Genomic DNA, 16,345 nt, shown 5'->3' on the forward strand with positions numbered 1-16,345 from the left:
CCACATTCGTTTGAAGTTAAAAAGTAAACCTCGCCAAAGTGTTTGTGGCTGTTGCGACTCCTTGTCTTTAAGCCATGCCTTGTGTCGTTGAATAAACGCACGAGTCCAACTAAACTTTTGCATGTGCATGTCGTATAGAAGCAAATCTTGCCGACGGAACCTACGAGCTCCACCCAGCACCAGGGGAAGACCCCGCTGCGGAGCTTCACCACTTGGAAGGCGAGCCCGAACCAGAGCAAGACCCCGAGGACCCGCTAACTTTTTCTGAAGGCAAGCCTCGGAGCATAAATTCCTATCTTTGAATACTTGCAATATTATTGAATACTTTGAGTGCGCATTTACGTTTCTAGGAGTTGTAATGAAACCTTAGATGCATGAACTTAGTGCCTTGTTTGAATACTAGTTGCTAAAGTCGAGTAGTTGCAGTGCTTAAATAGGTAGTGGTAAAAGTCGAGTGATTTCCTATCACTCGCGAGTTATAAGAGTTGAATGTTTATTTATGCTGCAACTATAAGGACGACGAACGGGGTCGGGCTTATGTTCGATACTTGGTGGTTTTCCTGTCTGTCTAAAGGAAATTGATCTAAGGTCGAAATGTGTCGGTGTTCGTGATCAAGTGTTTGAAAGTACTAATCTCATACCTAGTATGTGATGGGGAAGCCTAGTACCTGATTGAACTGGGACGTGGCATACTCCCCCGACTGTCCTTGGAACGTCGTTCCCATGGTGCACCATGTGGGTGCAAGTGCAGCCATAGTATGGTAGAGGCCGGGATTATGGAGCATTGCATGCCAAAGGCAGTTGGCCCTGACACGTGCCTAAGGGATCGATGGAGACGGCTGACAAATGAAGCGACCCTTCGTGGTGCGCGGATGTCGTGAGATTAGGTTTGCCATGCATGGTTAATAAATTCAAATCGATTTGTGTGCCTCTCACAGTTTGGGACGACTTGATCACTATTCTGCACTGAGTAACGATGAAACATGATTATGAGATTAAGTTGATGCTTGTTATTTAACTGCTTGGAAATCATGCTTTTTTAGTATAAGTTGCTAATCTAGACTAGTTAAAGAACATAGAACTTGAGCTAAAATATTGAAAGTAAGGACCGATTGCAGACGCTTGTGGCAAAGAAATCCCAGAGCCAGAAAGCCTTGCATGTCTAGGTCTTGGTAAAGCAATTCACTCGACGGGTCAGTCTTGCTGAGTATTAGTTGCTCAGCCTAGTTGTGGCTTAACCTTTTCAGGTGATGTCAATAGTTTGGTTGTTGGCATCACTTGGCCTACCCAACTCCCTCCGGGCTGGATAGTCGAGTGGGATCCCTCCTCGGACGGCGAGGGAAGGGATTTTTGATGTCATGATCGGCTCCGTCGTGATGTCATGTATCGACGTTTAGCTTCCGCTTGTTTTATCCGACTTTTCGAACCTTGCAACTTGTTTGAATTTCAGAAACTCTGATGTAATAATTTGTGAGACTGAGTTAATGTGATGGAATGTTGTAATCTTTGTGCTACTCACCTTCGTGTGAGCGATGCTTCTCGATTCTGTTGATGTGGTTCATCGGATGAAATCCGACGGTCGACCAGGTTGACTTGCTTAAAGTGCATAATCGCGTGTCAGGCGACTTCAATGCATTTTAGTCAGGTTAATTTGGGCAGTTCCGCCACACTCACATGCAGTGGCAATGGCTAAACAGGGACTGAGAGACTAAACTTAACTAGCTAACTACTTGGGAAAAATATGGTTGAGAAAAGAGCATGACACACAACATTTACATTATATTCATCACTGAATAAAATTTAGTAGTTCCAAATTCTATAAATATGCTACATAATGTATGCATCTCTTTTTACAGGTCAAGCTTCGACGATGACTCTCCAGGACCCTTAGCATATCAACAATGGCTCCACTAGCTCCCAGGCTCGGGGAGCCAATTACTACTCGGAATATCTGTAGTGGCTCAAATAGCTTCCAAGCTTGGGGGCTAAGTGTCAAATAACTACTCGACGTGGCTCCTACAGCTCACCTAGCGCATAAGCTCGGGGGCTGGATGCCAAATGGCGCATAAGCTCGAAAGACGACTTGCGTGAAGACTAAAGACCCTCGGGTTGATTATTTAATCATCCAAGGCTCGGAGGCTGATAAGTTACACCAACAATTATTTTTTTCAAGACAAAGGCAGAAGATTCAAGATTTTATTGACTCTCAGCATGATTCTTCGATTCAACCTAAGGCTCAGGGGCTACTCCATATGGAGTGCAACTTCCGTCGTCCTCCATATCACATTCCAAAGATAAAGATTACAAAATCAAGATGGTCAAGGGCTTGAGCCCACCATAACCTCATGGCAGCTTTGAGAAACTTTGAATATTCAGCCAAACAAAGTGCTCGAAGAGCACCAAAACTACTCGGCGAGAATTTGAAAAGTACTCAAAGGCTGCTACACTCGACTATGAAGCACTCGAGGGCTTGTCGATGATAGGATCCCCAGTACCCGCAAGGAAGGAAGAAGACGGACTACTATAGAATTCCTCTGTAATCCTATTAGGACTCATACCATGTAATCCTACTAGGACTTCTCCTTGTAACCGACTAGTAATCCCACCCCTGAAGTATATAAAGGAGGGCAGGGGTCCCTGGATCTGTAGGCGAAGACCTTAGAGAACCACAACAGAGGACAAAATCCTCAACATTAAACAACACTCGAGCGCAGGGCGCAATATACAACACCCCAAATAGGACATAGGGTATTACTCTACTCTAGCGGCTTGAACCTGTATAAATTTCTGTGTCTGGTGCCTTGCGTTACCATCAAGTTCATGGTCTTGCGATCATCTTTGCCTACAAATCAATCATCTGGGTACCCCCTAGGTGGACTGTCAATCACTAAATCTGACATGGAGGTTAAATGACTATATTCTAGATCCACATTCATTCAATTGCTCTCTGATTTAGTTTACTAATGACCTGATAACTTGTCTTACTTTTATAAAAATATTAATTCTTATGTTGTCTACATCCGTTAATCTCTTTCATGATGCACTTTCATACATGCAAAGAGGTGTGACTCGTGAATCTCTCTACCCTACCAAAGCCTATAAACATACATGCACTTTCATGGTGAAACCATTAGATTGCAAACTTATATTCTGATAAGTTGGATTAGAATTGATTTCTATGGTTTGAGACTTAGAAGCTGGTCATTCCTTTGTGTAATCTTTTATTGCTAGCCTTTCTGTCCATGCATTGTGAATTTCCACATCAGGAATCTCACAAACCTCGCTGGGCATCCAACCTAAACCCCAATTATCGTTTTTGTGATTATCTCCTTGACCACAACCTATTATTGAGTATGGAAAGGTACTTTCATAAAGATCTAGAAGATATACCAATACCTTTTCAAGAAAAATAATATTTGGAGGCGTCCACTAGTGCATGGAATAAAAATTGGAGGAAACAGAGGCAAGAAGGGGCTAGGCCGATCGGCCTGGACACCCTCAGGCCAATCGGCATGGGTGGTTTTCACCCTTGAACACTTTGAATTTTGGTGTGGATGACCCTCCATAGGAATAAAATAATTTTTTAGTGAAGATAGAAGATTTTGGTACGTACCTCTGCAATTTATCTTTCTTCCTCTTTCATGCTTGAGGACTTATCTTTCTTCCTCTTTCATGCTTGAGGATGAGCATTGTCTAAGCATGGGGGAGGAGTCATCGCACTATCTCTGACTACCGCTGAGAAAACTACTATGTTGCGAGAAGTTCTGAGGAGCAAAAATAAAAAAAATGTGGAAAAAGAAGGAAAGAAAAAGAAAGAAAGAAGAAAGAAAAAGGAATGAAAATGAAAATAAATAAATAAATAAATAAATAAAAGAGAAAAAGAATAAAATGCTCCTCAATTCTTTGAGCTTCATTAAAAATTTCCAGTTCTTCTCATTTTCCAACCATGTGCAATCCAATAACGAGAACTTCATTTGTGCCTCGGGATCATCCATTTGCCACTTGCACATATCCACCTATCTAAATGTGTGTGTTTCCATCTCTCTCCCTCTCCAACATTTATTTTCCATGACCTTTTTGACATGTCTCAGTAAATTCAATAGATCTCTCTCTTAATTTGACAATATTTCAGATATAATATTTTGCTAGGATTGTTTTTACCTACGAAGCTCCACATAAGCCTTCCACTTTCATAAATGAGTAGAACAGGTTGAAAATAATCTAGTATAGGCTTGAGTGACTTGATGGGATGAGTATTTGCATGAAATTTTACAAGAGAATCCTACTTATGTTGGATATGCATCTTTTTATAAAACTCTTCATGATGAAACAAGGTAAGGGTCTAAAGTTCATTTACGTTTGGAGCATTGCATTTATTTTATTGTGGCTTGTTCTTTATTGCTAGCGTATCTTCCATAATGAAAAAGAAGCCGGTCACAACCTGAACTTCAATGCTAAACACTTGAGAGAGAGCAATATATCTTGTCATGTATAACTAAGGGTAGGGATGACATTGGAAGGCAACGCTGGTTTTTTTAGCAAGAATTGACTTACTCGAGGACGAGCAAGGTTTAAGCATGGGGGATTGTTGATACTCGTTATTAACACACTTTTAGTGCTATTTAAGTGATGTTTTCATACATATTCTTATACTAACCCGCCACTTGGCATTTGAAATAACCCCAATATTACATACGTGTTGTATTTTGGAGCATATTGCAAAACCAAAGAAAATACGACATAATTGAAGGATTTTTCTACAAGTTGGAATTGGGCCCGGACTTTGGATATTGGTAGGCCCAAACACGAACATTAAATTGCAGGCTGTAGGAGGAGCTGAAACTTGCACGGGCTATATATTCCTGATCCAAGCTCCGATTGGGGTGAATTTACAGGGAAAATTGCATGGCTCGATGAGATATACAACTTTCATATGAAGTGCTCGAACATCGGAGGCCAAAACAAGGTAGGCCGATCAGCCTACAAAGGTCTAGGCCGATCGGCCTAGCCTGTTTTCAGCTCCGATCGTCACGCCCTTTCACCAGGAGTTGCCCACGACGTTCCTAAGGTTATTTTCTAGAAACTTGGCTTCTAAGGCACCCCAACCGACGCCGCCAACTATAAATACCCAAGACTTTCAACAAGGAGGAGGATCCTGACGAGTTTAAACCTAGCCACCACCACCACAAGATGAAAAACAAAGATTAGATCAGATCACCGCGACGACCAACATCGGCGGGAGTTAGGAGATGCAAGGAAGCCCTCAAGATGATCGGCCTGAGGAGCCCTAGGCCGATCGGCCTAGGGTGTTCCTACACCCCCTCGCCGCCATTTTCGGTGATGACGTTCTCCAGATTCTCCTTCACCTCTTTTTGCGTCAATCTCTGTAAGATGACGGGGTAAAGCCTCTGTTCATCCCTAGGATTGTTTGGATCCTTGATATGTAACTGCTACATGTACATTATGCCTATCAATGCTTCATGGTCTAAGTCATTGCAATGCTTTATTTACATATGTGAGTGCTTCATATGTCCTTAGTAGAGTTTGTGGTGATCGTGGTGATTAGCTTAACTCTGCGGATGCTTTGATATAGATGTGTGAGCAGAGTTGTTGAGTGTCCCTGTGTAGTGACAGTATGTAGGAGGGAAAGAGCTGAGCGAGCATATAATCTCTGTGATAGCTAGTGAAGGCAACACCAATTTGTATAGTAGATGCATATTCTTGTGAACCTAGATCCTAGTAAGGGAACGCATATCTATCTTCGTTATCTATCTTGTATCAACATTTGCTTCTTGTTTCTTGTTTAGTTTAGATTGATTTGTCTCTCTACACATCCCATATTGTCTAATTTCGTTAGTAAGATTAGTATAAAATGAGAGCCAGCAGTCCAATTGTTCTACGAATTGATAAACATTGGAAAATACTCTAAAGAAAACTACAACTGATCCGTGTGCTTGCGGACCACCGTGGGAAGTGGTAATCTGTCGGTTGCGGTGTGGAGAGGGGTAATCTGTCGGTTGCGGTGTGAGAACAAATTGAGAGGCACGCGCAGATCGATCGAGACATATATATAAAAGGAACTGGAAGAAGGGATGATTGCACACGGTGACTGTACAGTCATGCATGCATCGTCGTGGAGGCGCTGCTAGTTGCTGATTTGCAATGTCCAATCCACCCGTTGACATGATGAATTGATGATGCGATATCATTAGCATTTGACGATTTGGACTAACCTAACACTACTGCCACCATTGGCGCGCGCGTTTTCTGATAATTAGAGCCATTGCATGCCTGCAGATGAGTCATCTCACAGGAAGGCCTCGCTGGCAGTGTGTGGCCGGCCACCAAAAATCTGCAAATGCTCATTTGAATATGAACTGGGCACTCGGCAGCAGGTGAGAGTCATAAGTCCGAGAACGATTCAAACATGCCACTGTTTTGTCGTTTGACTGCAAACAAAAGATTTAAAAGCCATTTTTCTTTAACACAAACTCAATATATATTTTGCATGCTAGGAGCCGGAGCTCTATCAAATATGCCAGCTACTACTTGCTTATATTCAACACCCACTCCATTGGTTGAAATGTTTTGTTTTGAGTCGAGTGGTTGAAATGTTCTTTATGTTTAGTCGAACGGTGTTGACTTGAACAGTTCAAAACCATTCCTTTTGACTCCATGGGTTGGAGCATTGGAAAACAAGAGAACCGATTGACAAGCCGCTTGTTTGACGGAGCTCTAGCCAGCCCATTTGTATAGTAGTATCCTAGCTCCATCCTAATTCCTAAATGGATATTTAGAGAATTAGAGCTGCCTTATCTCTCTGTTTCTTTTCAACTGGAAACCTTATCTTTTATTTTAGACTAAAACCAGAGCAGTGCTCACTTTGTTTTAACATATGTACTATGGCACAATGGCTCTGTCAGTGGCGTCATCAAAGAAACAGAACCATGCACGCGCGTCACCGTCACCTACTCACCTACAGGAATGCCGACAGCGATGCGGCCAACCACTGGGTTCTGCCATGACAATTCTAACATAAACGTGGCTGCAAGCAGTCAAACTGGCAATGATCGTAAGCCACGGGCCAACGCCGTGGACGAGTCGAATGTGCCACGGGGTGACGATTCCTTATATAGGCTGCCTCAGCCACTAACCGGGACATCACACAACTCCCAAGTCCCAACACAGCTTTCAACAGGCAGAAGCCCACACAAGTTGTTGCAACACGATTTGTTAGGATGCTCAGAGCAGCGCAACTCGTTTTCAGGTCACTCTTCAAGCATTTCCAGTTGAATTCATAGCAACTACCTGTTGACCTGTTGTAATCTGTTTCCTTCATGCAAGAACTTAACAGTCACTTGAGGTAGCTAGTAGCTTTGCTGATGGCCTTGCTGTGGCTTGTGAATGCAGGAGGGAGACGGGCAGAGCTCCGGGAGCCTTGCGTGGCCTCATCGGTAGCTTCTCAACGGAGTCGAACAGCCAGAGGTTAGCTGGTAAGGTCGCCATCATCACCGGCGCAGCCAGCGGCATCGGCAAGGCGACGGCCACCGAGTTCATCCGCAACGGCGCCAAGGTGATACTCACCGACATCCAGGACGACGCCGGCCGCGCCGTGGCCGCGGGGCTCGGCCCCGACGCGTCCTACGCCCGTTGCGACGTCACCGACGAGGCCCAGATCGCGGCCGCGGTGGACCTTGCCGTGGCGCGCCACGGCCACCTGGACGTGCTCTACAGCAACGCGGGCGTGGCGGGTGCCGCGGTCCCCGCGCCGCTGGCGTCGCTGGACCTCGCCGACTTCGACCGCGTCATGGCCGCCAACGCGCGGTCGGTGGTGGCGTGCCTCAAGCACGCCGCGCGCGTCATGGCGCCCCGGGGCAACGGCTGCGTCCTCTGCACGGGGAGCACGACGGGGATGCTCGGCGGCGTGGCGGCGCTGCCCTACAGCCTGTCCAAGGCCACGGTCATGAGCGTGGTGCGCGTGGCGGCGGAGGAGCTGGCGCGCTCGGGGGTGCGCGTGAACGCCATCTCGCCGCACGCCATCGCGACGCCGCTGCTGGTCCGCTCGCTCGCGAGGATGCACCCGGGCGTCGCCGACGAGCAGCTGAAGCGAATGGTGGAGACGGGCATGAGCGAGCTCCGCGGCGCGGTGCTGGAGCTGGAGGACGTGGCGAGGGCGGCCGTGTACCTGGCGTCCGACGAGGCCAAGTTCGTGACCGGGCACAACCTCGTCATCGACGGCGGGTTCACGGCCGGGAAGCGGATAGGCGTGCCGGCGGCGAGATGAGGAAACAGCTGGCTCGTCTCCTGGGAATAAGTCAAGGTACTTCGTTGATCGGTGAATGCTGAATGGACAAGCATGTTGCTCCTGGGAATAAGTCAATGTACTTCGTTGATCGGTGAATGGACAAGCATGTTGGTGCTTGGAACTTTTAAGGAAAAACTGGCTGCATACCATCAAATAAGTCAACAATTCACTAGGACATGGTCAAGACTTGGAGATGATCAATGCATGAAATTGACTGGAGATCTTTGTTGAATGGAGAAGAACCTGTACTTGGTGCATGATGGATGCATTTGACTAGCATCTTTGCAACATTTCTATCTCTTACGTCAGTTAAAATCTTGACAAGAATTGCACGTCACAACTTTGAAACCCCTCCCCGGACTGCACTTGAAGATTAAAAGTAACTCAAGACTGAAGGAAACCAGTTCCACTTGCATAGCCTCAAGTAAATTCAGTTATCAGAGCACACTCATGTCAAGTGAAAAGCCATGGTCTCCATACAACCGAAAGAAACAGCAGAGGTTACACTACTTTAGATATATGGAAAACTACATCCGAAACCTAGACGGACCTACAAACTACTTGCAAGGAAATGGGGGCACATTTTGATCAACTCTGGACTCAAGCAGGCCGAAGCGGAAGCGAAAGAGACGGTTTGCCTTTGACAGATGACGAACATTCTCAACCAGAGCTACAGAAACGAAATGAGCAGCAGCCACACAACTCGGGCATGCTTGGCACTCCTGCCAAACAAAACCTTATCCTAGCGAGGCTGGGGGCCAGGTCCGGTCCCAATAAGGCGAATCTGGTTCATTTGCCGAACCTATGAGCCAGCACCCTGCGTGGCCAATGATATTTTCCCTCTCAGTGCCATAGTAATAGTAATGGGGTGTTTGGGAGGACGGGGCTAAATTTTCCCTATCACATCCGATGTTCGGATAATAATTAGAAGGATTAAACATAAACATAAGCTAATTACAAAACTAATTGCAGAACTCCTAGGCTAAATCGCGAGACGAATCTATTAAGCCTAATTAATCCATCATTAGTGAATGGTTAGCACCATATTGTCAAATCATGGACTAATTAGGCTTAATAGATTCATCTCGCGATTTAGCCTAGGGGTTGTGTAATTAGTTTTGTAATTAGTCTAGATTTAATACTCCTAATTAGTGTCCAAACGTTCGATGTGACGGGAGCTAAAATTTAGCCCCCTCCTCCCAAACACCCCCTAAGCATATGCAAGGGAACCAAACGTGCATGGAATGTCTGAAGAAGCCAAATATCCTCAGCACTTATCAAATAGATATTACATTGTTCCGTTCTGCGGGTGTGCTTGCCTCTTCTCTACCCCTACCTTAATCTACATTACATGAACAAAACCTTCTTCTACTGTAAGCACAAGAGGAAGCTCTTGATCTGAATCACTAGGCAGTTTATGAACAATACCTCTAAGTTTCGAGGTGATGTAATCATATTGTGCTTCTTCTGTAAGCTTGTAGCTTGTGTTACATACAAAGAAGGGCTAATCCAGCAGCAGATGTGTGCCGCTGCGATGTGTAAGCCCAGACGAGGGTATCTCTACCAAAGAATCATCTATATGTTGCTCCGCCAAACAGCTTTGGATTATAGTGGCTGGAGTTCTTGCTCAGGAGCCACTGAATCAACAGGTCTGTAGGCAGTTTGACCACCAAATTTCTTTCTCCAAACAAGTACTACTAAAAAGGCTGACAAAGTGACCAAAACAACTAGCAAAATCCCAAGCAGTATAGAGACTACATGTTCTTGAAACCATGACCTGTATCAAAACAAATCGGAAGTTAAATTTAAGTTTTCTATAAGTACTGAAATACAATTCAAGCAAATAAGATGGATGGCTACTGCAAAAGTTATTTACAGAACTAGCCATGTACACACTACCATGAAGTTATCTCATTAAACTTTTCTTTTGGTGCTGGAGGTGGAGGGGGGATGTAAATATAACAGAGTATGAGAAACACAAGAGACTATGGTGTGTTTCCTTGACGTTTTAATCTTCATAAAGCATATACGTATAAAATGATATTGTCCTATACTCCTATTCAATTCTAGACCAGGGTGAAACGTGGTTTCATTGTTTCTTCTAGACGAAATAACATTGTCTGGAGGAAGAGATGCCCCCAAAAGAAAATGTGTATGCTATCAGACATGATATGAATAGTGCAACTTATAACAAACATTTCATCACCTTCTGGATAAAGGTTGCACATTCCACTCCAGCAACTGATAACTGCCAAGATTTTCAGGCAACTGAACATGGTGCTGAGTTAACCGAGAGATGATAACCTGGCATGGATCAATAAAACAAATTAATCGGTGAAAAGAAAAGATGATGCTCAAATAGTTCTAATAGGTTCAAGAGTAGATGCTACCATTGCTGTTGCGTTAGACATAGCATTATCAGGTCCCGCCGGGAAAATACCCCATCTGATCAGAGTAGAATTTCCTTGGCTTGTAACATCCATAACTCGAACCTGTCAAATTACAGAGCAACTTAAGCCAAATCACCATGAAACAATCTCTGAAAAACTACAAGATTAGCGCGAAGTAAATGAAAGTGTGATACCAAGACACTCAATCCTGACTAAAAGAACTGCTCGCATAGTTAGCACAACCAAATAGTCATTTCATCCTTACCTGACGGGAGTCAATCTCCAGCTCTTTAGCTATCAGCTCAGCCAGCTCATGGAGATGAGGTTTCAAATTTGGGTAAGTAACATTTATGGACATATCAACAGTGATGAGACCAACATCAAATTCTGCAGGCAGAAGATCAAAAGGTATGATAAATCATGTCAATCAGCACAGAATCAAGATAGAAATATTGGCACAGTCCATGGCTCCTATCCAAGACAATGATATTGATTTCAACTACGTAAAGTCCAACAAAATAAAGCACACTACCATTGCAAAATAAGTGCAAACACCAGATCTCAGGAAAAAAAATTAGTTCTTGCTTTAACTCACAATAATCAGCCTGGTTACTAACAAAATTGCTAAGGATATGAAATAAGAACTAGATTATTGTGCAAGAAAGCAAAGAGGGAAGGAGTGTGCCATTGAAGTCAAAGAACTAGGTAAACAAAAATGAGTAAAATGTAGGTAGAATTTGGCTTGAAGAACAACCTTTCAGAGAGGCACAGTGACTCTTTGCTACATTTCATACAAAAACTAAAGCAGCTGATATTCAGAAGCACCAAGCAGCTGACAACAAAGCAGCCAAAAAGAAAATGGTGTTCGCCTAATACTTACAATTGCACTAATATTCATGTTTTGCTATTCATCATATGATAGACACGTGAAATGAATAGGCGAAGTAAGATAAGTAGGCACAAACCTGGCAAACCATTAGGGGCGGGAGCAGGTGACATATCAGCTTGTGAACCTGTATCACTTGAAGGTCCTGGTGAAGAAGCACCACCAATATGGAGCCTCTCCCACAACTCCGAACAGTTAGTTTTCCAAAAGCCAATCTTTTGATTGTGCCGGTCATAGGTCACAAGTGTATTACGAACTATGATACCTGTCATTCAGGTCACTACTTTAGCTACATACAATGACAAGTATCCAAATGCAATGCAATGTTCTTGTGATCCTGTAATATTCATAGATTGCTTTACTATGGCATTTGAATGAATCAAGAATCTCTATTGTTTGACAATACTGATATCCAAGGGAACAGGTGACATACAATACATCAATAAACAAACAGTTAAGCTGTAATACACATGCCACCAAAAGAAATTGTTGATCTTTTCTTTGCCATTATGGTAGAAGAAAGGAGAGTTCTAATTCCAACACTGTTTTAGTTTTAAACCTGCAGCTTCTATTACAGAGAAAGCTACATCTAGAGGCCCAGGATTTGCCTGGCAACTCCATAAACATATGGCTCCAAGTTGCCTGCAATCTTGAACTGATAGTCTGCTTGTTTCCTTTAACAAAAAATTATGTTTGAGCCTTTCATAATGAAGACTAAGCTGCATGTCATATATTCACTCAGCCTATGATACTATCACTTTTCAATGTGAGATGAGATTAGAAAGTGCTGTATAAGAATGGCACAAACAAATCTAGTAAGTTTGTGCACTTTATAAGTCAATACACATAAGAAAGAGAATGAGAAAAAACATTATGGGGTTGTAGAATAGATATACACTCAAGATGGCCAATAGCTCAGCAAATCATAAGATATGTATAGCAAAATGACAGTTGAAATGCTACAAGATCATAACACCAAATGCTTTACGCTCTGAAAGTTGAGTGTCTAACCTCCTAATAGTGTTGTTGGATCTTTTCCATTTTGGAATACACCCAAACAATAAGCCCCGTCAACTTTGGAGTGCTTCATTTCAGAATTGAAGGCAAAACAAAAGTACACAACATAAGTAGAAAGCATCGACAGGCAAATAAAATAAATGTTATCTCAATTCATTTAGATAGGTCTAAGTAATTTCTCATACCCGGAATAAATAATTTTCAGGTGTAAGTGAGAGCTTCTGTCCATTTCCAAATACCATGTCAACATTTGGAAATGCCTCATGTAGTTTTGAGACGTTCCTGAAAGTGAGACGATAAAAAGTTATACACGAACAATATAGTGTGTTATAAGAACATTGAGAATGAGAAACAAATTTGTATCATTATGCGAAAGTCACCTTCCAGCACCTGCAAAGCAGATATCCTTGTAAGTTGGATCAGGGCCACGGATTTTCTTGAGAGAGTGGACTTTGCTTGTCACCTATCAATTGAGAACATAAAACCATTAGACATACTTTTCAGCAGCATAACTACCAGTCGTTCATTTTAAGAGTAAAATACACCAGTGGACCTCGAACTTGTCCTGCAGTGTTCTCTAGGACCCTAATAAAGTCTTACAATATGAATTGCAAAAGCAGAATCACAAGCATATAGATTCCACATGAAGGAAAAATAAATACAAAAGAACAAAGATCCAACAAAATGTAAAAGTAATTCAGGAAACAAATATAGGTGGATGGTAAATAGCTTACAGCATCTTTAAAAGCCACAAAAGCTTGCTCTGGCAAATAAGCATATGTGGTTCCACTATCCAAAACAGTCCCATGTTTGCTGTCGAAGACCTTTGGGTCTACCCGCAGTGCCTTGCCAGCGACATGTATTTCCTTTAACTCAATGTTGTAATATGGGCTGTTGTCATTTAGAAAATAACTAGTAAAAAACATGTCCACAAAAGGAATAAGGATTTGCTATCGTATACAAAACTGTATATACCTGCGGAGAGGATCTGAGCGTGAGAAAACCATGTCAGAAGGAGAAGGCAATCCACCAAGTACCATAGCACCACCACCAACATCCATTCCACCATAGCACAAAGAGAACGAATCACTTATGACACCCTTTTCAACAAGCTGATCCATTATGCTAAGTTGACCGCGACCCAGCCCCATTATACCATCAGCATGCTGGCTGAATAAATCTCCGGTTTCAGAATTTTCACAGCCAAAAACAGCACGCTGTGGCTTAAGTTCACTCTCTCTACCAAAAGACACAATGTCCTCACCAAGCACCCCACTGCTGGAGCTCATTTCAGCATACTGCCTCTCATAAGTGCACTGATTTTTGTCATTGTCACAAGTACAATCAACATTGCATTTTACTGGCGAATACGTACTGGAGAGATCAGGTTGAAATCTTGGGTCCTACATCAACCAAACTTCGGATTATCTTATTGTATATGAATTAATTCTAGACAATTAAAAAATATACATACAAGTAGAGATTATATAATAATAGCAATCTCCAACCTAAATTAAATATTGCAGGAGCAGATCAGGTGCTACCAATGCATGGTAGCACCCTTAAAAGTGCATCAAAAAAATGGATACAAATATGAATGGATAGATCATAGTCATCATCTACCATCATGCAAAATTTGAGCTTGAACGAAAACTTTTTAAGGAGAAAAAAAGAGATATAAACCAGCAACTTTTTTATGCGCTTTTAGGGGTGCTACCGTGTGTTGGTAGCACGCAAGCCTACGGTAGCACTGGAGTCGCTCCCAAAAGCCAAAATATTGCTTCTTACTCCATTGTATGGCATATATGGCAGCACACACATATTTATGGATTTCTAATTTACACCATGTAGAGAAATACATATTCACAGGATCTTCACCTTTTTGGACATTGCAATGTAAAATATAAAATCATTTTAATCCAATATTTTAACGTCTCATCAATGATGCGAGTGATTCATGTAGAGAACACAAGATCGACATAGACACATAGCATGCGGAGTGTCAAATATCGAAAGGCATGCGAATTGGATGTCAAATCCGGTGAGGCGCGCGTATTGAGTGTCCAATATCGAAATTCCTCTAGATAAATCGCTTCTCATTAGGGAAGGCGGGCTCACTAGCCTTATTTTTAGCGGCCGGGAGGTCTTTTCTCTGTAGGTTTGTTCTCAAATAGGAAGGCAAGCTAGTAGGATTAGGTAAGGCAAGCCCTTCCATGCAATTTCTTGCTTAAGCCATCAATGGACTTACAATGTTGCATCAAGTTCAGTATTGTAAGCATCAAGTTCAGAAAACTACAGGAGAATAATTTATATCTAAGAAGCGCCTTCAATTCAGTTGAAACTATACCATGTACTAGCAATATTGATAAAGGGCCGCCCAATTTGTTCAAAGGCTATAATGTATTGCCTTCAGGTTTCTCCTACGATAATATGTAGTGCTGACATGACATACCAATGTAAGGCCCTTCACTAATGTATTGGCTTGTTAACAATAAACATAAAGGGAAAGCCAAGTATATTTTGTCTTCAGAAATATTTTTCATTTCGCTTTCAACAATATACTTTCTACTGAATTTTAAACCTACATATTTGGATAATGATAGCATGTATCAAACTTCAAAATGGCGGAACAAGTTAGTGGCTCTTGACATAGGTATGACGAAACCAAACACTTGCCTTTTGTTGGCAATATACATGGGACCCACTTGACATGGAGAGAAAGTTAAGCAATTGGCTAACAAATAGACAACGGCATAACAAGGCCAATGGCTGGCAATCCAATGTTATAGGGTGCAACCAAGATTGATGTGGTACATGTTGGGACGTTTGGTGCGTGGAGCATAGACTATGCATTTCAGGAATTGACCATTAAGAAAAGCATATAAATAATGGACTTCAGGTTAAAGCCACATCCTCAGTCTATAAAAGAACCCATGACTAAACAGGAAGTCTGGAACCCTCCGATTTACATGCAAATGAAAATGTGAATCTCTGGAAAAGTAGAGTTCCTATATATCGATGGACATCTAGTAGTCTTATAAACCCATATAATTCACATAATCACGAATTAGTTGAGTTAACCAGTCCAGCTTCACAAGTTGATTTGACACATACATACGTGTTACCATCCTAATCAGTGATTTCATCTCACACAGCTCCAAGCGGATAGCTGAAACAGAGAAGCAAAAGAATCCAGACCCCACCTGATGGTTGCCGCACTGCTCGCAGGAGGCGCAGGGCACGTAGGTGACGGTGCTCCCGGAGTCAACGATCAGCGCGAACTCCTGCGGTGGCGTCCCGATGTACAGCCTCGTCGTGTAGTACCTGAACCAGAACGAAAACACGCACCGAGCTCCGCGTCTCAGATCCAACACAGCATCCAAAAAATTGGGGCCAAACCATGAGCATAAAAAAAACCGAGCTGTACCGACCCGTTGGTGAGGAGATCGTCGTGGAGGCGCATGCGCGCGTTGGGGTGCGCCCCGTCTCCGAGCCCGCGCCGCAGCGAGGCCGCGAGGCGGCTGGCGTTGGGGTAGGAGCGCGTGAGCGGGAGGAACAGCGGCGGCGCCGGCGCGGGCCGATCGGGGGATCCGGCCGCGGCCACGGACGCGGCGGCCATGAGGAGGACGGCGGCGAGGGCCTGGAGCGAGCCGGGCCGAGGCCGGCCTCGACTCGCCATGGAGCGGCCTCGTCGCGCGGGGAATGGGGAGGAGGGGGAGGGTTGGGGAGGTCGTCGCGCCGAGGGGG

The 16,345-nt window shown here is 43.5% G+C and overlaps 2 protein-coding genes across 2 annotated transcripts; one reads left to right on the plus strand and one right to left on the minus strand.

Moving 5' to 3' along the window:
- The first annotated feature begins 7,107 nt into the window (after positions 1-7,107).
- Positions 7,108-8,595, plus strand: LOC101786660 (momilactone A synthase). Its single transcript, XM_004958133.3, has 2 exons — positions 7,108-7,267; positions 7,411-8,595. Exons 1-2 carry the CDS (start codon positions 7,239-7,241, stop codon positions 8,282-8,284), a joined length of 903 nt encoding a protein of 300 aa, XP_004958190.1. The 5' UTR covers positions 7,108-7,238; the 3' UTR covers positions 8,285-8,595.
- Positions 8,596-9,541: 946 nt separating this feature from the next.
- LOC101786264 (aspartic proteinase CDR1) lies at positions 9,542-16,345 on the minus strand. Its single transcript, XM_004958132.2, has 12 exons — positions 16,030-16,345; positions 15,802-15,922; positions 13,574-14,001; positions 13,333-13,489; positions 12,979-13,061; positions 12,784-12,880; positions 12,593-12,665; positions 11,661-11,846; positions 10,961-11,082; positions 10,696-10,797; positions 10,512-10,609; positions 9,542-10,082 (listed from the first exon to the last, which is right to left on the minus strand). Exons 1-12 carry the CDS (start codon positions 16,275-16,277, stop codon positions 9,911-9,913), a joined length of 1,887 nt encoding a protein of 628 aa, XP_004958189.1. The 5' UTR covers positions 16,278-16,345; the 3' UTR covers positions 9,542-9,910.

This window comes from Setaria italica, chromosome II (genome assembly GCF_000263155.2).
Source record: "Setaria italica strain Yugu1 chromosome II, Setaria_italica_v2.0, whole genome shotgun sequence".
Lineage (NCBI taxonomy): Eukaryota > Viridiplantae > Streptophyta > Magnoliopsida > Poales > Poaceae > Setaria > Setaria italica.

Excerpts from the sequence above, each read along its gene's own strand:
- LOC101786660 (XM_004958133.3), top strand. The coding sequence starts at position 7,239 with ATGCTCAGAGCAGCGCAACTCGTTTTCAG. Across the intron at positions 7,268-7,410 it reads GCAGCGCAACTCGTTTTCAG|GAGGGAGACGGGCAGAGCTC; the intron begins GTCACTCTTCAA and ends TTGTGAATGCAG.
- LOC101786264 (XM_004958132.2), bottom strand. The coding sequence starts at position 16,277 with ATGGCGAGTCGAGGCCGGCCTCGGCCCGGCTCGCTCCAGGCCCTCGCC. Across the intron at positions 11,083-11,660 it reads CGCCCCTAATGGTTTGCCAG|AATTTGATGTTGGTCTCATC; the intron begins GTTTGTGCCTAC and ends TTCTGCCTGCAG. Across the intron at positions 10,610-10,695 it reads TGTCTAACGCAACAGCAATG|GTTATCATCTCTCGGTTAAC; the intron begins GTAGCATCTACT and ends GATCCATGCCAG.